The sequence below is a fragment of the Hydra viridissima genome, unplaced genomic scaffold (assembly GCF_058129835.1).
Source record: "Hydra viridissima isolate aposymbiotic clone 2 unplaced genomic scaffold, HvirCarnegie_v1 scaffold_6, whole genome shotgun sequence".
Classification (NCBI taxonomy): domain Eukaryota; kingdom Metazoa; phylum Cnidaria; class Hydrozoa; order Anthoathecata; family Hydridae; genus Hydra; species Hydra viridissima.
Window position 1 is genome coordinate 15,697,453 of NW_028324305.1, and position 27,642 is coordinate 15,725,094.

The 27,642-nt window shown below is 34.8% G+C and overlaps 3 protein-coding genes and 1 pseudogene across 3 annotated transcripts; 1 reads left to right on the forward strand and 3 right to left on the reverse strand.

The window, feature by feature from the left end:
* Positions 1-3,527: 3,527 nt before the first annotated feature.
* LOC149887231 (uncharacterized) lies at positions 3,528-4,299 on the reverse strand (annotated as a pseudogene).
* Positions 4,300-5,115: 816 nt separating this feature from the next.
* On the reverse strand, positions 5,116-6,621 carry LOC149887232 (uncharacterized). Its single transcript, XM_090091487.1, has one exon. It carries the CDS (start codon positions 6,619-6,621, stop codon positions 5,116-5,118), a length of 1,506 nt encoding a protein of 501 aa, XP_089947613.1.
* Positions 6,622-11,335: 4,714 nt separating this feature from the next.
* Positions 11,336-12,157, reverse strand: LOC149887233 (uncharacterized). The gene has a single exon (XM_090091488.1). It carries the CDS (start codon positions 12,155-12,157, stop codon positions 11,336-11,338), a length of 822 nt encoding a protein of 273 aa, XP_089947614.1.
* Positions 12,158-23,013: 10,856 nt separating this feature from the next.
* On the forward strand, positions 23,014-24,566 carry LOC145190089 (uncharacterized). Its single transcript, XM_080066858.2, has one exon. It carries the CDS (start codon positions 23,041-23,043, stop codon positions 24,493-24,495), a length of 1,455 nt encoding a protein of 484 aa, XP_079922984.2. The 5' UTR covers positions 23,014-23,040; the 3' UTR covers positions 24,496-24,566.
* The last annotated feature ends 3,076 nt before the right edge of the window (positions 24,567-27,642 follow it).

The following is a 27,642-nucleotide window of genomic DNA, read 5'->3' on the forward strand; positions in this document are numbered from 1 at the left end:
TTCAAGCCAATACACACCATTTTGGTACATTACTCTACTTGATATTTATATGCTCCTTGAAAAATTACCATCATTTATATCAGCTGCTACTATTGGTATTGTTATACCATCTACATAAACACAGCTTTAGCAATATTAATGGCAACAACTAAAATCAGAGAAAAAAGAATTTTTTAGGATAGTACCTAGCTTTTTTCGCTGAAACATCGTGCAAGAAGGGGAGGAATATGTCTCCAAGGGCTAAGTTTATGATCATTTAATATTGTTTATCGCTAAGATCAGTATTTACTTTTAAATCAAGAGCTTGCTTTATACTCATATTTAAAGAAGAGGCTTTATCCAAAATGTCTTTGACGTTTTTGAATTTTCTGTAAAACATTTGACTTTTTTTAAAAAACGTTTTTCTTGTAGAGACTAAAAATGGAGCAATTATGTTCAACACCTAGTTCTTCTTTTTTCTCTTTTGCTTCGGTCTCTAGGGACCATCCATTGTTTATGGGGTATTCCAGAACCAAAATGGTTGCTTTTATTGGCCATAAGATTTTCTTAAAGCCATTGATATTCTTTTTCTTTTTCTATAAAAAAATCATAATTTCTGCCACATTGTTTCAGTTTTTTCTTCACTTTTGAAATAAAGGGTGCGGCAGCGATTTGCGAACTTTTTAGAACATTTTTCAAACGAATTTTTAAAGTACTAAAAAACTATTTTCATGGTATATTAATAGGAGAAAAGTTTAAGATAAATACTTTTCCCACCTTAACATTCAATTAAGTCTCCTTTTTTTTTTGATCACTGCCTCAAGCCTAGGAAGGAAGGACTGGCAGGTGCTTATTGTATAGTCCCTTGACATTGAGTTCCAAGCACGGTTAATTGATGACTTTAGTGGCTTTAGACTTGAGTGGGTCTTTTTGCAAGACTTACTCTCAACTTCGCTCCACACATTATAGTCAAGGGGATTCAGATCAGGGCTGGATGGTGGCCAAAAGTGTTTGGGCCAGAAATTAGCCATATTGTCCTGAAGATATTTTTGAGTTTTTCTGGACCCATGACAAGGTGCATTGTCCTGTTGAAAGATGTAATTGTTTTCTGGGAATATCTTCTTCAGCCATGGCACCACATAGCGTTTTAAAAAGCGAATATACACATCAGAGGTAACTTTTTCTTTCTCTTTGATGTAGATTGGTGGACATTTCTCTCCATTAGAAGCGATGATTCCTAGCATCATGATGGACTGAGGGTGCTTGGTGTGACACACAGGTGGTGCTTTGTCACCCTTCTGTACAATGAATCTGTCATTACGCCTATTTATCACACAGTCAACACTAAAAAGTTTTTCATCTGAGAAAACTTTAATTGTTGACGAAGCATGGCTTTTTTAGCTGATTCAGAAGCTTCTTTGATCGTTCGAACCGTAAAGTTTTTAGTCTTTCTGTAAAAAGTTGACATGAAGCTGTTTTGTGTTTTTAGAGTTCTTCTGACTGTCCTTTCATCAATATTGAACAATTTTGCTGTCTTTCTGATGGATACAGTAGGATTCTTTTCAACATGCTTAATAAGCTTTTCTGTGAACTTTTTATCAACTTTTTTATTCACTGGAGATGGCATTTTGTCTCTTTCAGCACTGCCAAGTTTTTTCACTTTGTAAAATGTAGTTTTAGATACTCCAGAAACACGAATCACTTCACGTGCAGTCAAACCCGCGTGAATCAAACTTAAAACTTCGGTTCTTTTGGCTTCCATTGTAAAACTTTTAACTAAAATGTTTTCTATTCACAATTTTATTAAAATCTAAGACGGTTATTGAACATTATTCAACAAAAACAAATTGCGGAAGTATTTTATTTACATCACAAAACCTAGCCAAAAATTAGTTCGCGAATCGCTGCCGCACCCTGTAAATGTATCTAAAGTGGTCATTATTTATGTTCTCTTTGCTAATTTCTTCAGTTTTATATGATTTTTTTAAGTTAATACTTTCATAATCCTAATTCACGTATATTCGGGATAAGATCTAAACTTTTTGTTGTTGTTGTTTTTAAAATCATTAATATATATTAGAAACATTTTTGAGTACTTTATACAATTTTTCACTTTACACTGTTTAGAATTTTATGTTATTATTTCTTTGACAAATATCAAATTAAGTTTCCTATAATGTTTAAGTAAATAATGTTACTTGTATATTACAGGAATTACTGAAGTTGTTAAGTAAATATGTAGTATTTATCGAATAGTAAATCGTTATTCAAAATTAACAAAAAACACTTTAACAAACTTTTAAGTAGCATTTGATGACAAAACTATGTTTCTTGAAACTATATTTGATATACTAAATTAAGTTATACAAGTAAAAAACTAAACTGCAAGAAATGGAAATGTCAATGAGTCCATAAAAGCCTTGTTTTCCACCATTTTCATTTGTTTTGATGCAATAAACCGCTAATAATAAACGGCAGAAAACAAGGTTATTTAGGGTTCACTGACATTTGTGTTTCTTTAACAACTCTCTATATCGCTGGTGACCACAGCAATCTCTTTATATTCTAAAAGTAAAAGTGTTAGTTAACTGAAAAAAGTAAATATCTTCTTGGAGCTCGGTGGAACATTTTTTTAGCTGATACTTAAAACAAAAAACTATGCATATATTCTATGCACACTTTTTTGTTTTAAATAGCAGCTAAAAAAATGTTCCACCGTTTTGTTTTAAATATCAGCTTCTTAATTCTTCTAATTTGAACAAAAAAATCAGATTGCAATTTGTTTTTCAATATATTTGAAATATTTAAAGTTAAACAATTATCTTAAAAGTAAATATAGATTTTTATTTAGATTCAAAAGCCTCCATTTTCACTAAATAAAAATCTCTCATTTTTCAGATTTCTTTAAAAATAATGTTAAAATTTTTAACTTATTTTAACCATAAAAAATAAAATATAAGTTTTATGAAAAAATTGTATTCAATTTTTAAATAAACAACCGTTGTAATTTATTATTATTAAAAAAGGGCGCTATATTTACAAAAAAGTTGTGAGGAGTTTATCGCCATTTTTTTGTTGGTTTGAGTCACTGTGAATTGATGCATTACAGGCAGGGTTGGTATTCCTCAGCTTTTTCTTCTTGACTTCTATTCAATGTTCTTCCTAAGTAAATTTTGAATATACTATCATGTAAGGATAATATATCATTATATAAGTAAAGGTACAAGATAAGTAAACTTAAATGGAAATTTTATCTTCTGGGAACTCTATTATTTGTTTAAATTTGATCACATTCAATTTTTTAATTTTTTTACAATTTTATAGTATGTTACCTTCATATTTTGGATCTGTTAAATTAGCCAGAAAATGACATGGAATGATTGCTTTCTTAAACCTCTTTAAAAAATCATGTTTGTACAGAGCCAATTTTTTATCATGTATAAGGCTTTGCCAAATCTCAACTGCTTCAGACAATGTTGTATCATATATATATATATATATATATATATACACACACACACACACACACTTTAAATACAAAAGTTAGCTCACACATCTTTATTGAAGGTTTCTTTTGCAGCTTTGATTGCATCCTTAGCAGTCAGAGTGCAATAATCTGGTGTTTTTGAATGGCTTCCAGCATCAACTGCAGAAATGAGATAGGGTTTACTTCCATTATGGATACTATGAGCAATTGTAGAATCATTACTGACTGTACTCCAACCATCTTGAATTAGGGTAATAGCACAATCACCAGCTAGATCACTTTTCATTGAACTGATTACTACTTTATTTACCTTTACTAAGAGTTCTGAAGATATCTGCTTTCTATTTGGTGGCTCGTTTCCAGGTCTTAGTTTTTTAATTAGTTTGGTAAATTCAAGATTTTCTACTACGTTGAATGGTATACTTGCTGAAAAGAAAAACTTTGCGACTTGCAAATCCATTCTGATTACTTGTTGTTGTGGCAGCAAATTTAGAAATGGATATTTGTTGTTGCACCTTCAATGGATTTGAATGAAAAATTCAAGAACAAGAATCATCACTAATAACACTAAAACAAACTTGTTCTTCATCTTCTGACAGGTTAGACATATTTGATGCTGCAGATGTAGATGGCCTTGACTCTAAAACTGATACACTCCTAAATACTTTTTTTATTCTTCTGCATTTTTCTAAATGGCTCTTAACTCTCTCTATTTTTTTTAGTTATGCTCTTTTTGCAATAATTCACATTACTCTAATTGGTTGATCACCTAATATGGTCACTTCATTCCACTCATTAGCCTTATTTCTTCCTCCTGAATGATACTTTGGCATGTTGAAGGATATGTAACCTACTTATACTTTATACTTAATTAAAATTCTAAAATAATATCTAACAACTAGAAAAGGAGAGTTCTGGGACAAACCCATTTTTGATCTCCGTTTTGTATTTTTTTGATAATTGAGGGGTGTGAAAATGTTTTGATAATTTTTGGGTGTGAGGGGTGAGAAAATGTTTTGATTATTTTGGATGTGAAAATGTTTTGATGATTTTGGATGTTTGGGGTGTCGGGAAAACGTTTTTTCATGACTGTAAAGGTGTTTAAATGTTGTGTGAAGTTATGCGTAATAATATGCTTGTCCGAGAAGAAGGTTAAAGCTTCCGGATTGACCGACTTGAGCGTCGCCGGAGTTGAGAGTGACGACGAGCCTTTTTCCGGCTGCGACTCTGGGCATGGAGTCTGCATTTGCAAAATTTCTGTAAAAGGAGATGGTGGTGGTGGATCCGATAGTGGAGTTAGATTGTAACAGCAGTCCAGTCGATGTGTTGTTGAATGAGGATACGTTTGATCCGTACTAAGAAGACAAATAAAAATCTTCCAATCCAGGGTAACCATAAGCCAACGTGTGTATCCCATCATCCAAAATGATTCTTTTGTCATCGTCGGAGTTGAGAGAGGTTTTGTTGATCTCCTCCGTGTAAACGTCATGCAAATGGGATTGGATGACATTCATTTTGTTAATCTTTTCTTTTTTGGTTTCGAGACATTTTTTGTAATTGTCATGTGTGATGTATTTTTGGACGACATATTTTTTGACTCCTTAGCATTTTTTGTGCTCTTCTTGATGTATTTTGTAAGAGTACAATTTTTACCTGAGACCGACAAACTCTTCAATCTGTTTTCCTCCGGTTTCTTCTTTGAACATCCCGATGACCTTTTTGTTTAAACCCACTTTGAACCCGACGCTTTTAATGGCTGGATGGCTTTTGACGAAATCGCTCGTGTAGAATTTTTTTTCCACATCGTCGGCAATGTCCTTGTAAAAATCGTCCGTTTTTATTTCATAAACTAGTGAGTCCGTGTCTGTCATCAACAGCTTTGCGTCACCAGGATATTTTTTTTTGATGAAATCATAATGGAACTCGAACATTAAGGTTTTGCTCAAATCCAAAATGGACATCCCCAAATAAATTGGTTTGTTGTAAAAAATTTTTGTCCTTTTCATGTGAACGGCAATCAAGTTTTCGTCGAAAATCGTATGCCGGTCGTAATTTGGTTTAGCCGACAACTTGATTGCCTTTTCCTTTTCTGTTACTAGTCTCACGTCCACTCGCTTTTCAATGTTCTCCATGGTTTTTCCAAACACCGAACTTTTCATCAGCTTGAAAAATTCCTTCTCAAATTCACTGGTTGCTTTTGTTCTCAATTCTGTGTTGAGGTCAATGTAAGGTTTCAACCAATCCCGTTGCTCAAATTTCATGCCTCTGTGCACATTTGAAATTTTCATTCCCAATCGTTCATACAATGTCAGGTTTTCACAGTGAAGGACATAATTTTTTTTATCGTTTAAATTTGGAACGAGCTTATCCACTTTTCCGATTTTCATTCTCTCAGGGGCCAACGGATAATCGTTGTGTTCATCGTGAAGGCTTTCCGGATAATCCAAATCAACCTCCAAAATGCACGGATAATGTCTCCAATTGGACAGTTCGTCTTCTGACATCCATTTGAAACCGTGAGTGGGAAGAGGTTTGCACATGGCCCATCCGTACAGGTTGTTGGCGTCCAAGTATTGAATGAATTTTGATGGTTGGCTTGGATCGTACGAGTCACCCATGTATTTGTTGTTCGATTTTCCATGCCGGTTTGAGATCATGCTGATCCCTCCACGTGTTCCTTTTTGGATCATTCGAAGCATGTCTGGGTCGCTCAACAACTCCAATTTTATTTTTGTCAGTTTCAAACAAGCGTCCCAAGCCAACCCGGGAGACGTGTAATACCAGGCTGGGTCGGGCTTGTAATGTTTCATGCAAACGTCCCTGAAATTTTCAAAGACGTCGGCCAGAATCAAAACATCCGACACGTTGTACAAATCGTGATAATCTCTGAACGTTTCGCATTGAAACACGTTCCAAACCGTTTGCGCATGCGCGTAATCTTCGTCGCTTATTTCATTGTGGTTGAGTTCTGAGAAAAACGCTTCTTTTGGAGGCAATTGCGTTTCTTGAAATTTATCGAATCCATCCACCCAACCGTAAGGGTAAACGCCTTTTTTTCGAAGCAAATCGAATTTTTCTCCTTCAAAATATTTTGAGAGGTTTTTGAACTCTTCCGGCTTTAAATTTTTCGACAAAGTTTCCAAACTGGAGGCCATGAATTTAAAACTGTCGATGAACCTCAATTCAATTTTTTTTTCTTTGGGTTTTCCGTTTTTCCCAGTGTACTCTCCCACTTTGATTTTTTTCGAGAAGCTGATGTATTTTTCCTCGTTGCATGGGATGCAGGTTATTTCTCCACCCAATTTTTTGATAAACAAATGGCTGTCGTAACCTGACAGATTGTGAAAAACGACAGGAATGAATTTTGGGACTTTGTATTTTAAATTGCATTCGTTGTGTGCCGCTCCCCGATATTTTCCAGTAAAATGGCAGTGATCGCGCACCTTTTCTGCATCGAGAATTTTTTCTTCGCAAATGTGACAAACCGTCGCTGATTTGAAATTATTTTCATCCTCCTTTGTGAAGACCATATTTTTTTTCAAGTTTTTCCCGAAAATTTCTTTTATTTCTTTTTCCAAACTTTCGACAAAAAATTGAGCCACGTCTTGGTTTTCGTTTTACGATTCGGAAATGGATGGTTCACCATCATAAACGATTTCGTCAAAACATTTGATGTGAAAGGCAAAGGAGCTCGGAATGTGACTTTGAAACTTTTTGGTGTAAGACTGGTCTGGGTTTTGTTCGCACGAGTATTTCGGTTTGACAAAGCTTTCAAAATCCGCTTAAACGATGAATGGAACCCTCATCGACCTTTCCATGTGTCCAAATTTCATGAACAAATTTTCTGGAGGAAGATCCATTCGTGTCGCGCTGTGCTCTCTGCAATAGGTCGAATGTTTTGAAAGATCCTCCTCGCTTTTCATCCCCTGCAAGCAATTTCTGCAAAAATATTTTCTCCCGTTTCTGTTGGATGCTTGTGATGAAATGAGTCGACTCAGATTTTTGATCAGAAAATAATGATTTGATTTTCCGTCTGAAACAAGAAGCAAATCAATTTCATGCTTTCTGTTCAAGCATTTCGATATTTGCAAAGGGTGAATGGATTTTTTTTCGTAACCGAAAACGTTGACGCTGATGTCTGGATTGTTTTTTTCAAATTTTTTGATTTGATCGAGTTTGACAGGAAATTCAATCCCTTCCCAGTTAAAATTTTTTGATTGTTCAATCAAGTCTTTGTCAATTCTTTCTCCAAGTTTTTCTTTCATGTTCAATGCCCTGGTGACGCTCCACTTGAAGCATTCATTGTCTTCGTTCACCATGTTGATGATTGCTTTTTTGCTCGACAGAAAATCGTCGAGAGGGATATACGACCGACCACCTATGGGTTTGTAGTCAATTAAATTGATGTCCATTTTCAAGATGGCTGACACTGTGCAATTCGAGCCCATTTTGTTGTATTTTTCCATGTTTTCCAGGATCTCATCTTTTGCTTTTTCATAAAATTCTCCCAAGTCCGTCGACTCCAAAATAATCCCAGCTTTTGACAAAAAAGGAACGATTCGATGCACCTCCTCTCCAGTTGTAAGGCTGACGCTCTCCATATCGATTGTCAAAACGAGGCTCGCTTTTTTGTTTTTATTCTCTTGAAGAATTTTGATCACGCCGTCTTTTGCTAAATTCAAAAAGTCTGAAGCGTCCTTTTGGTTTCCTTTGACTTGATGTGAAAATTGTTTGGCAACATGTCTCAGCGCGTGATCGGTCAAATGAAAATCAATTGGTGGGTTTGCGAACACGAGCGATTTGAGAGACGTGATTCTTTTTTTCAACTCTCTTTTTGTATTTTTCAATCTTTTTTTCACCATCTCTGGAACGTATGGATCAACAAACTCAAGCAAGCTGTTGAAACTGCTGACAGCAGCATTTGTCACAGACGTCGCAAACCTTGAAAAAACTCCAGGAACCATCACAGGAGACGAATCTGGAACAGGAGCGTCAAGCATATATTGTGATGACGGCTTTGGAGGAAGAGCTGGTTTCAACATTGGAATTGTTGATGGTTTCGGAGCGATGACAGGCTTTTGAACAGTTTGATGCGGAGCAATCGCAGGACGTGGAGCAATCGCAGGACACGTAGCAGGAACAGAGCTTTGAGCAATCGAACGAGGAGCAGTCCTCACATCTGCCGTTCGTCTACGAGGATGACCAATGACAGGTCTTGTTGTTTTTATGGCTTCAACGAGTTGTTCCCTCGTCATTTTTGAAAATCCTTTTATCGCTCTGTCTCGAGCTTGATTTTTCAATGTTGCCATCGAAACTTTTTTTTCTTTGGCGATTTTGCTTTACATTTTTTTATTGCCAAGAAAATTATTTAACTCAAATTCAATTTTTTTGGTTTTTCCAATTTTTTCGGGATTTTCGATTTTTCGCATTTTGCTTTCCATTTTTATTATGCCAAGAAAAAAAAATTTTTTCTTTTTTTCCGAGAATTTTTTCAATTCTTTTTTTTTCCGAGAATTGAAAAAATTTTTTTTCGGACTTTGATTTTTTTTTCATTTTTTTGGACTTGGAGTTTTTTTTCTGTTTTCGAGTTTTTCAGAATTGAAAATCTCAATCTTGATACCATCCTCCACTTTTCCATTTCGACGCTCCATATATCTCCAACCATGCCCCGTCTTTTTCATCGCTTTGTAAAGGGATCCGTATTCAACCACCTCCCCTGTTTTGACGTTGGTTGTTTTCACAGACACAGGTTTTTTTCGAATCGAACCAAGCCTCTCGTATTTTGGGTCGATCGGTTTTTTTGAATTTTCCTCTTTCGCATTTTCCGTTTTTATTTCTTTTTTCGGTCGACCCACCTGTCTGCATTCTTTTGCACCTTCCAAAAGCGAATCTTTGCTTACGAGATTGTTCTCAACCGCAATCATCATCAAAGTCAACAAATTGTTTGAGGTTTTTGTGACACCATTTTCTCTCAGCAAATTTTTCAAGTAATTTTTTGTCAGTCTCATGTTTTATTTTGAAAAGAAATTTTTTTTTTAAATCAATTTTTTGTCAAGAATCTCATGACGCTTAATAAACAGCGTTCATGTTGTTTCCGTCTGAAACAAATTGGATCAATTTGTCGGAAATGATCACTGCGAAAATAACGGTGTTGTCTGGCACAGCCGTTCTGAATTTTAGGTTGACAACCAATTCAGCCGTTTCTGAAACAACTCTCTCCTTTTGCTTGCTGATGTCGACAAAAAACAACGGAAACAAATTTTTGTATTCAAGCAGAGACAAACCTGATTGACAAACAAGCTCGTTTGTGCCATAATATTTTTCATCAAAAGTGAACGCATCGGAATGAGCCATGACCATTTTCTTTTCTCCAAAATTCAAGTCATAATTGTAATTTGGATATTTTATCCCATTGACGGTCACGAAAAAATTGTTGACGTCACAATGATCGAACACGGCTGGATTTGCGGTTTGACTGGAACCTCTGTTTGTCTGAAGACCAAACACGATAAATCTCGGAACGCTTTTGTCTGTGATCCTTCCAAGGGTCCAAGAGAATTCTGTGAGACCCGCTGGAATGACTTGCCTTTCGACTTTGTTTGCTTTGTAAGCAACTGGAACGGTGATTTTCTTTGACATCAGGTTCAAAAATTCGGATTTTTTCAAAACATCAAGCTCAATCCTTGGCATGAAAAGTCGGAATTTTTTGATGTTGATTATTCCTGCAGTAACAGTTCCGGCTCTGTAAATGGCGTCATCGTATTCTTTTTTTGTAAAGGTGATCGTGTGTCTGAATCCGTAAACGACTTTGTCGTAAGTTTCGCAAAAACCAAAAATGTGCTTTAAAGGGATCCTGAACGAAAATGCGCCAATGGATGTGGTGTCTGCAAACAAGTGGTCTCGCCTGACGTTGAATCCTGTGGTTCCAGTTGCGTTTGAAGTATCTTTGTACCACATTTGCTTCAAACCATCGGCAAGCTGAAAACCGAAAGGATATTTCAACAATCCAAGCATGGTTGTTCCCTGACCTGGATACATGACTCTTTCCACTTGCTGTCCTGATAAGTCGTAAGTGACGTCACTGAACAAATACATGATGGCGTTGTTCACCAAGGCAATGTTGTCTGCTGCTGCGTAAGCTGTCCCGTCTTGTTTTTTCAGAACTCCTTCGACGAGGATATAAGCCTCAGACGGAAGTGTCTGCACAGACTGACAATCAATCTCAAAAATGATCGATCCAGAAGAATTTAAATCGAGGTTTGTTGGAAGGTACTCGAAAAAATCAACTTTTTCAATGCCGGTGTCATACTCAGGCATTTCATCAACTCTTAATCTGTTGGTGTTTATCATTTTTTTAAAATGAGAAAAAAAAAATTTATGCCATTTTTGATTCGTCAAAAAATCACGCAATCAAAAGCCCGCTCCCCATTTTGACCAGATCTTGGATTCTGGAAGAGTTCTTTTTTGTCATTTTCTTTTTTACTTGAATGGCGTTCCTGTTATGGCATAAACTTTTTCAATCGCTTTTTTTCCTTTGTCGATGGCAACGTCTCTGGCGGTGGATATGGCTGAAGAGGCCAATTCTTTTCCTGCAGATCTGGCGGCGGTGATCGCTTCTCTTCCAATTTTGCTTGCTGCTGCTTTCCTCAACAAATGAAGAGATGACTTTGATGCGTTTGAAGCGATCATTCTCCTCAAAAAATTTTTAAACGTGTCAACGATCCCTCCTCCTCCGATGACGTTCTTTTTTAAATATCTTCTGTTGTTCACAATGAGCATATTAAAAATGAGAAATTTTTTTTTTTAATTCGTGTTTCACGACTCGATGTATTTTTGAATCGATCGGTATTCCTCTTTGTTGATTTCCCCCTACCTCAAAAGCTCGTCACAAATGGCAACAGCTTCGTTTCTCGATGCGATATTTCCAGCATGACCTGCGGCGATGCTCAAACTGAGTCGCTGCACAAGAGCATTCGGATCGCTCGGAAGAATGATCACTCCGTGACCTTTTTTTCCCCTCGTTTTTGTGTAATTTTTTTCCCAAATTTTTGAAACAATCGTTTCCCACTTTTCGCTTCTCGAAGCTTTTGGTACGGTCGGTCTCCCTTCTCTCTCCATTGCATGCGTTTCAACCAGTATTTTTTCATAATTTTTCAAGTCCTCGTCTGTCACCTTTGTCATATCAGGTCTTGATCTTGTGATCAGCTCCCAAAAACCTAAAGTCCCCTCAAACTTTTCACCATCAATAACGACGTCGTTTTCATCGATGGTGATTTCTTTGTTCCCAATAAACATTTTTCCTCGTTCTTTTGCGTGGATTCCAAAAACTCTGTCTGCAGAAAATTTTTTGGCAGCATATTTTGACAAATATTCCAAAGCAGTATTTCCAACATTCATTTGTCCAAACGTTTTTTCAGCACTTTTTGAACTTTCAAAAGACCTCTCGCTTTCTGGATAAGTCAAAGCCAGTGGACTTCTGTCAACCTCTTTGTATGCGATGCTTTTCATCTCGTTTTTCACTTTTTCGTTGCTCTCGATCAACGGTTGAAAAAACTTGGACAGATCAGTCTGATAATTTGCATCTGAAACGTTCCGGTTGAGGCTCTCATTGTAAAGCTTCTCCCTGTTGGCCATATAATTTTTCACAATCTCATCTCTCTTTTTCGGGTCAGTTATTTTAAGGAATTCCATTTTTTAAAATACGGAGAAAAAAAACTTAAACACAAACGAAAACTCGTTTGCGTTCATTTTCCCTTTTTGTACAGGTTGTTAAATGCTTGAATGGCTTCTTCTCTTCCTTTTTGGATCAACAACTCTTTGGTCAATTCGACAATTCTGCTTTTTGTTTTTGTTCTGATTTCTTCGGTCATGGTTTTAAATTTTTGAAGCTCGCCGAGGATGAGTTCGTATTCGGAATCGCTCACAAAACCGTCCATGAGCGATTTTGAAATGTGATTGCTAATCGTGTTCAATTTTGACTCGGAAAGAACCTTTATTTTTTCGTGCTTTTCAGCCTTCAACAACATTTTTTTGTTTTGATGGTTTCCGAAAATGGACAAAGCCCCCAATCCAATTGCAACCCCCTCGCATGCAATCGAAACTGGAGTGGCAACAACGGTTGACAAAAGTGCAATGCCTGTAATCCCCAAACCAATCCACAACGTTTGCAACCCGTCGTCTGCGAAACGAATAATTTTGGCCACTCGATGGTACTTTTTGCTCAAAGCCATTCTTTTTACTTTTTCATCCTCCATTTCTTTTTGGATCTCACTGATCTTTTGAAGACGATAAGCGTCATCGGATGGTGCCGTTGGAAGAACTGGATAAATTTTTCCAGTGTTTTTTAATATCTCCATCTTTTTAACAAAAACAGATTTTTTTAATTCGAATCGATGTGAATTATTTTGCAAAGCTTTTCGCCTTTTTTGACGATGACGTCATTGGTGCTGTTGTTGCTCACATCCAAAATGACGTCATCCACAGACTCTGAAAAAATAACATCGCTTTTGAAAAAGTTCAATTTGTCACTTATTTTGTTCATCAAAGTGATGACAGCAATTCCTTTGTCAAAACTCAATCCAACAGACAACGATATTGTCGTGAGAGAAAGAGCAGCAAATTTAATGTCTTTCTGAGCAAAAATCTCATGATGGCCTTATATGTCATAACAATTTGGATGATCCAAATCTTTTTTTGCCACAACAATATTTTGCGATGTCTTTTTTTGCAGGTTTTTGATTGTCTCAACCAAATATTCCAGCTCTTTGATCCGTTCCACCAAATTTTCCAAATTTTTGGTTCTATCCGACTCTTTGAATCTCTCCAACTCTTTGATCCTGTCATCCATGTGTCCCAAATACATTTTCGAGATCTCCGTGTTCGAATCGATGTGTCTTTCTGCTGAGGCAACATTTTTAAAAAACTTGTGAGGGGCATGCATTTTTAATATGAAAAGAAAATGTTTTAACTCATTTTATTTTCTTTTTTTTCTTCGTGTTTTCACATTTCTTCGTCAGATTCCATTTCCCCCAAATCCAAATCATCACCCATGATGCTTTGGACTGAAGTCTCATTTTTTGCAATGAGCACTTCTGGAATCCTAACCTGAACGGACTCGATCTGCGCTCCGACAAAAACACCTTCGATTCTCAAAGAGGCGACGACAAAACACTTTTGTCGAACATATGTCAATGGATCTGTTTTCACCAGCTTTTTGTTCTCCTTTTTGAAAAACAAAGAAGAAACTTCAATGTTTTTTTCACTTTTCTTTGTGAACAATTTTCCGAAAAAAATGGGAGATGCATGTGGATTATCGGATTTGTTTTTGAAAATGGACAAATATTCTGTCATTATTTTTTTCGTTCTTCCTCCTTTTTTCAAAGTGGGAATCATTTCCTTTACTTTTTCGCGAAGAAATTTTGATATTTTTTCAGTCACCTCGATGAACTTTTTTTCTTTTTCGCTCATTCCGTTTTTTTCATTGAATATCCCTCCAACTCGTTCGTTCCAAAACTGCAGTTCTCAAACACACCCAGAGAAAACAAAACGGGGGTTCTCAAAACAAAAGGACCTTTTCCAGAGTGGTACTCATAAAAAAGCGGAATCTTTTGGAACTGAATTGGTTTGGTTGCGGAATAAATCTCTCCAACCGATAATTTGCTCTCATCAAAATTATCAATCGTCACGAAATTCATCTTTTTAATATGAAAAGAAAATTTTTTTAAACTCGTTTTTTTCAAACTGATTAATTCATTATTGTCCACCCATGAGTTGAACGAGTCTGGATATCCTTTCCATTTGACCAGTGATTTACTTTTTGTTCTGCGAACGATTTTTTCAATCCTGAATATTTCTTGATGCGTCTTTTGCATCTCCTGCTCATAAAAAGTGCCTTGATTGTCTTCACCGTTGGCGTCTGTGACTTTGTACTTGGGCGGATCCGTTCGCTGAACTTTGGACACTGTGAAAACCTCCTCAGTCCATCTCGGAGTGTACCCTTTTTCAAAATGGGGCTTCTTTTTTGTGATCCTCACTTTGTCTCCCATTAAAAATTTTGGCTCTGGTCTTTCTTTTGGCATCTTTCCATTCAGGTTCATCAAGACCATATTTTTATTCTTTTCCTCGCTGGCTTCAATTGGATTCATTTTGATGGATGAGTGGTTTGTGCTGTTGTAATTTTTCACCATTTCGTCCAAAACATCAATGTATCGATTGGTGCTGTTGGCTGAAAAATATTTAAACTTTTTCTCTTTCATCGTTCTGTTCCATCGCTCGACGACACAGCTTTTTTCCTCGTTTTCAGTGGAATACAATTGAACACCCAGCGCTTTCACGTGCTTGTTGTAAAACTCTTTTCCTTTGTCCACCCACATTTTGACACATTTTCTTTCTGCGAAGATTTTTTTTAACGCTTCAGCCACTTCAAGTCCCGTTTTGCTTTTCAACGGAACGATCCACCCATACTTTGAAAACACGTCGATCACCATGAGCAAATATTTTACTCCCTTGTTGAATTTTGAAAACGATTGCATGTCAACCAAATCGATAGCCCATATTTCATCGATGTCGTTCACAAACACTTTTCTTTTTTTAAAATGACGAATTATCGGTTTGTGAAGCTCTTCTGCAAGCTGATCCGTCCATTTCAGGGGAATTTTTTTTTTTTTTGAGACACCCAGTCCGAATTTGGCTTTGGCTTTGATGATGGGAGCGATAAGTTTTTTTTCGTTTATTTCTTTTTAAGTGGGGTTTGGAATGGAGTTCATTTCTTCAAGCATCATTTGATCTGCCAAATTTCTGCTTTGAACGTCGTTTAAATATTTATATGCCAAATCGTGGTGATATGCCGCATTGTCCACTCTGTCCACCGGTTTGCTCCACTCCTGTTACATGTCAGTGGATGTGAGCCTTTTGTCCAGGTTTGTGCCAGGTCCTGCAAAATTCATTCCTGGAATGTGCATTTCTCCTGGAAATTTTGCCCATGGAAGCTTTATTTTTTTTGAAAAATTGTTGATCGATTCGACCAAGTCACCCCCTTTTGTTGGTGAAGAAACAAACTGGCATTTGGTCGTTCCACAAGAATCGCAAGTCCCTTTGATCATGTTTCTGTTGTTTTTTGTCCTATCGTTTCTCAAATGGGTCGTTTCTGTTTTCCTTTTGCATTTGACACAACACATTTTTTATTTAAAATATTTTTTTTAAACAAAAAAAATGAAAGTGACCGATTTGTCATGGAATATTGGAAAAAACAAAAGGAACAACAATGATCTTTTACCAAAAAGCATTCGAGGAATCATCGTTGGAAAGTCCGGTTGCGGAAAGACAACCTTACTTCTCAATTTACTGTTCAAACCTGGATGGTTGGATTATAACCATTTTCAAGTCTTTGGCAAATCTCTTTTCCAACCCGAGTACAAAATACTGAAAAGCTCGTTCGAAAAAAATTTGCCAAAAGATATCATCCTCGACTTGTTCAAGGTGCAAAAAGAAATGGAAAAATTAAATCTAAACCCTGAATGCGTCATCAACGACCTTTCAAAAAATTATTCCGACACCGAGGACATGGAGTGCCAATTTTTCGAAACGGATGACAATGTGCCAGACCCTTCCGAACTCGATTCAACAAAAAACAATTTGATGATCTTTGACGATCTGCAATTGACCAAACAAAACAAGTGCGAAAAATATTACATCCAAGGAAGGCACTCCAACGTCGACATGTTTTACCTCGCACAAAATTATTTCAATCTCCCCAGACGAACCATAAGAGAAAACGCCAAATTTATTTGCCTCTTTCCTCAAGACAATAAAAATATTAACCACATTTATGATGATTACGTTTCGAGCGACATGAAAAAAGAAGAGTTCAAAAAATTTTGCAGATATTGCTGGTCTGAACCTCACGGATTTGTCGTCATCGATTTGTCGTCACCAAAACACAATGGAAAATATCGAAGCGGATTTGATGATTTTCGATATTTTCTAAAAGAAGCCATTTAAAAAAATTTTTTCACCCATTAAAAAAATGTCAGGCATAATCATCGAGGAGTATGGAAACTCCAACGTAATAACAACAAACTTTGTGGACAAAATCATTTTTGAAAAAGGAAAAACTTATGAGATGGCTTTTCTAGGTATGGAGACGTACAACAGCTTTCCAAACATCACCGACAAAAACAATTCTTTCCAGTACAGCATGAACAACGGAGGCAATTGGGAAAACGTCGCCATTCCAGAAGGAAGCTACGACATCATCGACATCAACAATTATTTGCAAAAGTCCGTCTCAAACACAACCAAAAATTATGCGTCTCTAAGCGCAAGCTACGTCACCACAAATAAAATCAGTTACTCCCCAGAAAACATCAAAATCACAGCCAATTCAAACACTTTAAAATCAACCATCAAACTTGGATTGAATTATTTGATGGACCTGAACGTCGAAAACAGCATCGCCTCCCTTTTGGGCTTCACAAAAAGACAATTAGACCCCAATTCCGAATACGAGTCCGACGACATTGTCAGAATCTCAAGCATCAACACGGTCAGAATCGTCAGCAACGTTATCGGGTAATCATACGTCAACGGCTCACAATTAAATTGCATTTATTCCTTTTATCCCAACGTGAGTCCTGGTTTTAAAATCAACGAAAGACCCACTCATTTGATTTACCTCCCTGTCCAATTACATGAAATCTCCACGATGATCACACGCATCGTCGATCAAAACGGAAATCTAATCGAGTTTCGCGGTGAGGACATCACGATCCGTTATCACATTCGAGAAGTGAAATAAATTTTTTCCGGCATTTTAAAAATGAGCAATTACATTCGTGTCAAATTAAATGTGTCTCAGGGACAGATCGACAAAATAAAAAAATCAATCATTGAAGGAAAACCCGCAAGCATCCGCATTTCAAATGATAATCTTCACGGAAACGACATTTTACTTTTAACAGAAAGCCAACATCAAAAAAATTTTGGACGCTCTCCATCGAGGAGTTGGTGTCACCATTAAAATAAGCAAAACTCAATTGGAACACAACGCAAAAGTTGAAGGAGGATTTCTTGGTGTTCTTTTGCCTTTATTGGGAAGGGTTGCAGCCAAAGCCGTCCCAGTTTTTGGCAAGGCCGCTTTGGGCGGTGTCGCCTCTTCTCTTGGTTCCAATATGATCGACAAAATTTTAGGAAATGGAATAAAATCAGAAGGAGTGTTTCTTCCTCTTCTTTTACCTTTATTGGGAGCTCTTGCGCCCACTTTGATCGAAAAAATTGTTGGAAATGGTATTGCTTACCTCAAAAGCAATGGAAAAGGAATGAAAATTGCCACATACAAAGGAGACGGACTGTTTTTAACACCCTGGGTCACAGGAAGCTCACTCAAAGATGGATTATACTTCAAAAGAGACAGAAAATATGTGCCCATCTTATCTTAATTTCTTCTCGGACCCATTCTCAAAAATCCTTTAAAAAAAATTTTTTTTTCTTGACATAATAAAATGAACGGAAAAACAAGGATCTTGAGAAATGAGGACGGAAAAATCAGAAGCATAAAAACACTTGACCCCATTGAATATTTAAGGAGCAAAGGAGTTGGATGGCACGAAATTGGAATTTACAAATCAATTATCAAACATAAACTTGAAGAAAAACAAGAACAAAAACAAGAACAAATAAAAAAAGAAATTTTTCGAGCAAGATTTAAACACCTTTGCAAAAATTAAATTTTTTTTCATGATGCTTTATCACGTCATGAAAAAACGTTTTCCCGACACCCCAAACATCCAAAGTCATCAAAACATTTTCACATCCAAAATAATCAAAACATTTTCTCACCCCTCACACCCAAAAATCATCAAAACATTTTCACACCCCTCAATTATCAAAAAAATACAAAACGGAGATCAAAAATGGGTTTGTCCCAGAACTCTCCTTTTCTAGTAGTTATCTATATTCAATATTATCTTAATGTATTAGAAAAAAATGTAATCTCATTACTAACTTAGCTATTGTATAAGTGAACATACTTGTAAAAATGAAAATAGCTTTTAGATAACTATAAGTTAATCCAGCTGTCACTACAGATTTGTATCAAACTAGAGATTTGGTTTTAGCAAAAACCCAAAAACCCTAAAAACCGATAACCCAAAAACCCAGCAAAAACCTAGTTAAGTAGGGTTTTTGCTTAAAAACCTGGGTTTTTGCCAACCCTGATTATAGGTAGCAATATCTCATCAGGAGTTACAGGTGTAAATGTGTGGGATATAGGTAATGCCCTCCTTCAGATTAATAAGAGAAAAGAATAATTCATTTCCCCTCATGCAGGTAGAAAGGCGTTGCATTCTCAGTCTTAATTGCACTATGGTAAAGACGAGATATCTGTGATAACTTAGAGGAATATACTAAAGCCATATTTACTCCTATTGACCAAGTATTTTTTTATACCCTGATTCGTACTTTATTTTCATTATTCACCACAAGATTTATGTAATAGGATAGTTTTGCTCTAATAGATGTAGTAAATTATCAATTTGCAGCAGGATTAAAAAGGATCATGTTTTGGTAACTTGTATGGATAATGAATCTTTGAAAATTTAAATCGTTAATTTTTTGGTTCCTTGTAACTTTAATGATTAAATTATATTTGCTTCAAGATTGTTTAACGTGCAGTCTTCCATAAGAACTGATAAAACTAGGATTTTATAATTTACCCTCGACGAGTAAAAATTCCGATCGAATAAAAATGTTAAATTCTAACTTTTATGTGTAAATCTAATTTTTATATAAAAGGTTAAAGCAACGACATAGACGCTTATGGTATAAAAGTTTAAATTTCACTATTCTTATAGCTTCAAGTTAATCACAAGAATCAGCTTTTTAAAAACCAAAACTGCATCCTACGACGAAGCTTGATGTGAGTAGTAGTGATATGAGGTATTTTATTTAAAAATGAACAATCCTCATCATGATCGATCCTTATCATGAACGAGTTGAAATGTAATAAAAGAACAGGAATGCTTAAAGTTTACCTACTAAACTTACCTAAATACTTAATACTTATACTAAAGTTACCCATGTAAAAGTGGATCAAATTTTTCAATGTTTTTGTCAAACTTCCGAAACCAGAGGAACATCTCAATAAAACGAAATCCGAGGAACTTCCCAATAAAAATGAAATCAGAGGAACATCCCAATAAAATGAAAAAATCAGAGGAACATCCCAATAAAATGAAATCAGAGGAAAATCCCAATAAAATGAAAAAAGGTTTAAATGAAAAGAATTTCTCGAAATTTTGTTCTATTTTCAGAAAAAAAACTTTAAGTAGGAAAAAGTACAAATAAAATTCATTTTTATTTAACTTATTAAAAGTTTTTTTTTGTTCGACATTCTGAACAAAGTAAGACATTTTTCAAAAGGTTGTCTTGTGGATGTCACTTGAATACCTCGTTTTTATAACCAGTATTTGTGTTTATCGACACTCTTTTCATGCTTTACAGCAGTATAAACAGTCGATGATCCTTCTGCATCTTTTGTAATGTAATGTTAAGCCCCAAATTGACAAGTTCTTAAATCATCAGAATGTTTATAAGTCACAAAAATCAAAGAACTAATTGATCGATCATTGATCAGAAGATAGTTTTGACCAAAAAAGTCTTTTTTTACGATTCCCAACATCTTTGCATTGAATTAAGTTTCTAAAACAAACTGTTGATAGTAAATGCTTAACATCACTTCATATTGACGGGAGTTGATTAAACCTAAATTTTTCTTGATTCAATAAACTGTAAAGACTTTCCTAAAACAGCTTTGAATGACATCTCATCATCCAAAGGCATTGCAGAGATTACGGGGAAAAAGTCCCTTTGAAATTCAATGTTGCTTGCGGTTTTCAGTATGTGTTAAGAAGACGAGATGTGTATCTTGTCTCGTTAAGTGATCTGCCGCATGTGCGACAGAAAATTGTTTTCCACGCATGAAAATGCGAGCAAGATTGTCAACATCGTCTATAGTTTTGGAATAACTTGGAATAATAATTATATTTATTTGCACCTTTCAACAATCCAATAGGTAGAAATATGTCATCCATTTTGTTGTCAATTGATTTTTTTGTTTTATTTTTGTACTGCAATCATAAAAAATTCTTTACTTTTTCAGAACAAATCTTTCGGAAGAAAATGTCACACAGAAAACTTCACATAAAATCTCCCCTAAAAAGCTCCACAAATTGAGTAACGGTTATGTTAATAAAAAACGTCCTTTTTCAGGCGGGAAATGCAAACAAACAAAACATGGATCACTAACGCATAAAATAAAAAGTAAAGAGGAAGAAGCACTGTGCATTCGAAAACGTGAATATTTTCGAGATGTTTGGGAAGAAAGCAGAAAATGCAGTGAGCTGCTAGCCTCGGTTGGTCTTTTAGTTGACAATAAAGTGCTTAAACGCGCTCTTGTTCCTCCTTGGGAGTTTTCTATTACAGAGAACCCCGAAAGTAGAACAGCAGTTACTATCAAAAAGTCAAATAGTTCTGAGCCTAAAAACATTCCACTACCAAGAGTAGCTAATTTAGATCTCAACTCTCGAGCAAAGAATGCTCGCAAAATGCACATAAAAAGACTTAGTACAAGTCCCAGTTTATGCTGGCCTCAATCGCATATTGAAAAACTCACACTGTACATGGAAGGAGAACCACTTTATGATGGGAAAAATGCTATCCTCAGTCACGTAAAATGATTTTACAAACTGAGCTTTAAGCCCTTCAAAAAATTTATTTATCGCTTCTCTCTCGTCCAGGTTTACCAAATGATTATTGATTTAAATGTTAAAAAGCCCGTCTGAGCTTTGATTTTATTATTGTTAATTTACAAATAAAAGTTTATAGGTAAAAAGTAATCTTAATGATTAAAAAGAAACATTTAAATTATTTTGAAATATTTTTTAAATTTCATGATGTGATGTGATCCTAATGTGGTGTGGCCTAAGGTTGGTGTAGCCTTCTGAAGAGGTTAAATTAACTTCATCATTCTTTATCAAATGTTTTTCTTAAAGGTTTAACAATGGTCGTTATTACGAAAATACTTTTAGCATCTAAAACGAAGCTCCTGGGTAGAAATGCAATTACTCTGTGCCAGAGAAAATAAAAAGGTGCCAATAGATAGAGGAACTCTTATTCTTATTAATAAAAAAAAGATTTAAAAAAAATCTTTAGCTGTGACTATTTTATCATTAAAAAACTTAACCGATATCGTAAAAAATTTGCACTAGTATAAACTTTCTGGACACACTGTACTATTAGTTCTTAAGGGTGGCGTTGACAAATTAGACTAGGTTGTCAGATGACATTTAAGTCATCGAATAATAACCTACAGCAGCCGGCTCGTTTAATACAAGGACAGCAGATTAAACAGTTATCTTTAATAAAAAAAGTATTTGTAAATATTTTCTATAAAGTTTTTGAATTGAGATATTTTCTATAAAGTTTTTGAATTGAGTTCGATACCTCAATTTTAAAGGTTAAACAAACGTGGTGTTTTTTAGCAACTTTCTTTAGAGCCATCAAAAGAGCCATTAAAAGAGTCATCAAAAGAGCAATTGATGGTCTCCTGCAATATTTTGTAATAATTTAGATTTTGCGACGATGATTTAATTTTGTTCTTGTCAATTCATCCAAATTATAAAATTAGGGTTATATATAGAAGAAAAAAAAAAAAAAAAAAATAGTTTTCTAAAAATATTTGCAAACAAAAAATTGTCTGCAAATAGTTGCAAACAATAACCTATAGCAACCAGCCCAATCCATAAAAAGCAGATTAAAAGATGCTATTTTATAAGACTATTGGGGTAAACTACCCCTACTCAAAAGTTGGGGTAGTTTTTCCCAATAGTCTTAAATACCTTCAAAAGTTAAACCTTTAATAACCTTCAAAGGTTAAACCTCAGCCTTTTAAAGGTAAAACAAATGAAGCACTTTCAGCCGCTTATCTGGAAATATCAATTTTAATGCTTAAAATATTTATTGACTACTATATGTTGTCTATAATAATCACACGTAGACGTAACGTGGTGTGAATTAACAAAGCCCTATGCTATAAGAAAGTCCTAATATAACAAATGATAAACTTTGCGTATTTATAAATAAATATTTCGGGAATGTAATTTTTTTATTTAAACAAGCTAGATGTAAAAATATTTTCTAGATATAAGATACAAAAATATTTAGCTAAATATAAAAAACTTTATCATTTAGAGCTTTCTTATAGCGCAGGATGTTGTTAGGTCACACCACAGTTGAAGGAAGCGATGAATCGCAGAGATGCGATTTTATTTGTATTTATAACTTTACACTAGTGAGTTACTTCTATAAAAAGAATTTAAAAGAGAAAAGTCAGAAATTCTTGAAATTTAGTTTTGCCGTTGTAAATTCATTAGCTAACAAAAATACGATTGAAGATACAGCTCGACTTTCTATTTTTTTGTTTTTTTGTTTTGTTGTTCCTTTGATCTTACTTCAGTTCGGCATTATACGTCAAGTTGAAGTATTTCAAAAAATAAATACACTTGTATAATGCGGCAATTATGTTTTGGAACCACGAGAACCGTAAAGCTAAAAGTGATAAGAGTATAAAGAGAATCGAATTATGTAACATTTTACTAATTAGTCTCATAATTGTTATGATGTACAAAAGTAACAGGCGAATGAATATTTCAAAAACCTCTGCGGAGGTTTCCAACTCAACAGAAGACAGTTTTTATGGAATAGAGTGCGCTTACACCTTTCGTGTTGAAAAGCCTGTCAAAGCATGGCACTACACAAAAATTATAATAGAACACAATCCAATAAAGTTCTGCTCCAAAGAAAGTTTGGTTAATGTTACAGATAACGGATCTGTTTTTCGAGTGCAAGCATTTAGCGTTTATGAGCTAGTGACCGCAACCGCTAATTATATTGGGAATAAAACGTACGAAGCTAAAGTATTGTTAACATTCCCAACTAGATACATCGTGATGATTATCTTAACATATGTTAACGGTCAAGCAATGGAAGTAACCCGACATTCTCGCCCCGTGTTACAACAATTGTACGGCAGCCCGTTTTCTCTCGGTGTTTATAGAAGCCAAACTCCAAAGAATTTAGTGAAATATTGTTCGGCTAAAGTAAGTGGGTCTGTAAGCGGTAGGTGGATAAAGTGTGGCGGTGCCATTGCTGGGTTAGAACGATGCGGTCCGTGGCAAGCTAATGAATTTGACTTTGACCGAATCCATGGTTTTCGTTGGGTACCTTATACATGTCAATATCATCAATATACAAACGATGAAATAAAAAAGTGTTTTGCCAGAAACAAATGGAGCAGCATTGTTTTTGCTGGTGATTCTCACATGAGATATAGAGCATACCATTGGGCTACTCGTTTGTACGGGAGTTGTCATTCGTGTGCAAAAACACACATCAAAATGCTTTTTAATAAAATACCCCGAATCGAATGGATTTTTGATGCAAGAGGAACTAGACTACCCCTCTCTTTTCCCAATATTACACTTCCGTTTGAAAAGTACATTCATCCAAAAGTACGGCGCTCAAAGTTTTCTACTCCATTTCCAGTTGAAAGCATTAACAGTAAACTAATGTTGCTGAATTTTGGACACTGGGTTCTAAGAGAAACCGGTAACTTAAAGTTCATGCAGGAGAAGTTAACTGCTTACGCTGAAGCTGCCCAAATCCTTCAAATGTCTGGTACAAAAGTGGTTTGGGTGAACACCGTGAGTTTGCCATGGAGAACTGACAGATCGGTAGTCGAATGGAAGGAAAACACATCTCCGTATAGAGTTAAATTTTTTAACCAACTAGCCGACGATATAATGCAACAGCATGGCATTCCTATTGTTGATGCATTCCAAATATCTGACGGACGCATAGCGGCGACTCATGATCAAACCCATTACACCAAAAAACTTTCCGGAAACGATTTTGGTGGAGTTGTTGAAAATGCGATTTCTAATGCAATAATAAATTTATTATGTAATAAAACTTAAATACTAAAAGTCGCGTTGATCTTTGTACAAATGATTAAGAAAAATTTAAAGAAATGTTGTAATATGAAAAACTTATTACTAATCGAATGTTAATATAACTTTAGTACAAAATAACTATAATGACGGCGAATATATATACACATATATTTATACACATTTATATATATATATATATATATATATATATATATATATATATATATATATATATATATATATATACACATACATATACTAATAAACATATATATATGTATTAATAAACATATATATACACCTTGTACTGAAAGTTTAAAGCACTTATTTTTTTAACGTGTATATAGTAAAACAGGGTAGAATGAAATAGAGGGTTAGAATGGAATAGTTATAACTACGCTTATTCTTTTGCTCTTAACTAATTATTGAATAAACTTTTTGCAAATATTTTTTGATTTTGTTGCAGAGGGTTTTTTTCTGAATAAGATGATATTAAACTTTAACTTTTTTAAAAAAGTTTTTTTTAGAATTTTTTAGAAATTTTTTTTAGTCTTCGAAAGCGATATGATTTTTTTTCTTATATTGAAAAATGGACATAAAACTCTCGGAAATTAAATTTGATATCATCGAACTTAATAAGTATTCTGGTAAAACTTTTTACGTTGGTCAAGAATCTTTTTTCAAAATTATATTTGCTATTCAGGGAAAAAGTTATGAGATAAAAACGAAAACGGATACATGTGGGGTTGAATGAAACACGCAAATTGCTCACTTGTTAAATGCGGCTTTTATTAATTAAATCTCAAGTGACCAATCAATTATGAATTTTGTGGATAAATTTTAAATCGATTATTATTAAATCTATCCTAATATAAAATTTGCCTCAAAAAAAGTTGCTTTCAAAGAAAAAAGAAAAACCATACACAGAAGAGCAAGTTACGCTTGCTCTGGCCAAAGTACAAAGCAGTGAATTTTCATTTAACAAAACTGCTCAATCATTCAACAAACCAGTAGCAACTCTTCACAGGCGTGTCCACAGCATAGGTGAAACAATTGGGAGTAGTTCAAACACGAGATTGTCGCATCAATTTGAATTAATTCGGTAGATACACTCATCAAATCATCCAATTGGGGCTTTGGAAGAACTTATAATGACATCATTACACTAGTTAGCAACTATTTGCAACACCAAGGTCAATCTCATTTGTTTCCTAATGGTACATCAGGGAGAGATTGGTTCTAAGCTTTTCATAAACTGGTGGAGTCATAAGTTGAGCATTAGAGTCATAAGCAATAGTTCAGTGCTCAGAGCCGCTAGAAAAAAATCCACTATACAGTTGGAAATTGCATCAATGCTGCTGGTAATCGTCTTGCTCCACAAAATCTAAAAAACGTATGTACAAAGATTGGTGCTTAAGTGGCCTAGACAAAAGTTTCGCATTCAACTCGTTGACACAAAAAAACGAAAAAATGTAGACGTACCAAGGTTCGAAGGGGAGTGTCTCAATAAACCTGTAATGCTCGAGAGATTGCAAGATGCTGAAAGCAAAAAAGCAGCAAGCTAAAAAACAACGCAAGCTTAGCTTTAATGACGAGCAGCAAATAAACCAGCAACAACAGCGACTCCAACAACATTAATAGCTACAAACCAAATCAAGTGTAAATAGTGCCGTAAAGTTTTAGGCGAAGCTTCAACAAGTCAAAATATAGAATGGTACCAGTGTGAAAATTCTAAATGCAAAGTTTGGCTTTGTCAAAAATGCATACCAAAGTTTTTTTATTAGGTTGTTTTTTTAATTGTTATTATTGGTTGTTTTTTTAATTGTTATTATTGGTTGTTTTTTTAATTGTTATTATTGGTTGCTTTTTGTTTTTTTTAATTACATATAGATTTGCGTATTTCATTCTCCCCGAATGTGAGGGTAGAATGAAATAACTTTTTTTTTCAATTAAATAAAGTTTCTTAAAAAACTAAAAACTTTTTTTTACTTGATTTGTATATATTTAAATACAGCTCAAATTTCTCTACAACTTTAAAAAAAAGAAATAAAAACCTCTTTCCCTTAAAAAAAAAATTAATTAAAATTCTTAACTATTTCATTTGACCCCGTTTTACTCTAATTCTTTTAAGAAATGATAACCCGATAAATTGATGAGATGTGGTCTGCATTATTTATGTTAATTATACTAATGGTTTAGTTTATCGATTTAGAGAAAAAAAAAAAATAAGGATACCATAAAGAAGGTGGAGGGTGATTGGAAAACTCGTAACTCTTATTAATTGATTGATTTTTTCTTACAGTCTTTCGCATTTTCATCGCTCAAAAGCTTGTTATCGTTAGCATATTGTATTTGCATCTTTAATCTTATTTTATTTTGCAAAAAACTGCGTCTACAATTTGATTCAACTTTCAGCCATTTTCAACTGATAAAACTTTGTCAAAAGATCATGTTTTCATGGGTAAAAGAGCTGTCTCATCGAAAACCAAATGGCAAGTCATTGGCATGCATAAAATTAAAATAAGCAATCGACAAATCTGCAAATACTTGAATATTTCTGAATTCAGCGTTCGTACAACAATAAAAAATTACTTATCGACTGGTAGTGTCAATCATAAACCTTGAAGTGGTCCCCCAAAAAATCTTTCAGCTCGCGATTAAAACATGCTTAATACGCTTAGCAGACGCAATTCAAAAGCAGGAGTATCAGCTTTGAGTGCAGAAATCAATAGTTCGCTTATAGAGAAAACAATTAGTCGTACGACAATAAGTAAGTTATTGAGCCAAAAAAGAATTATATTCGTTTCATGCTGTAAGAAAGGCCATGTTGTTGTTAACCGATCGTCTAAAACGAAAAAAAGGTGCAAAGAGCGTTTAAATTATTCAGTAAAACAATAGAAAATGATTATCTTTAGCGATGAGTCGAATTTTTAAATTATCAACAGAAAAAAAAAGAGATTTGTTCGTCGCAAAAATACAGAAAAATATTTGAAGCAACATATACAAAGCCGTATTCAAAAAGGTGGTGGCTCTGTCGGTATATGGCTTTGGCGGTCATAAAATATACGAAGGAAGATTGAACCAGTATGGGTATCGTGACATTTTCGAAAATTCGCTTATCCCTTGTTGCGATTTATTCCAGGCTGATCAAAACTGGTTATTTCAACAAGA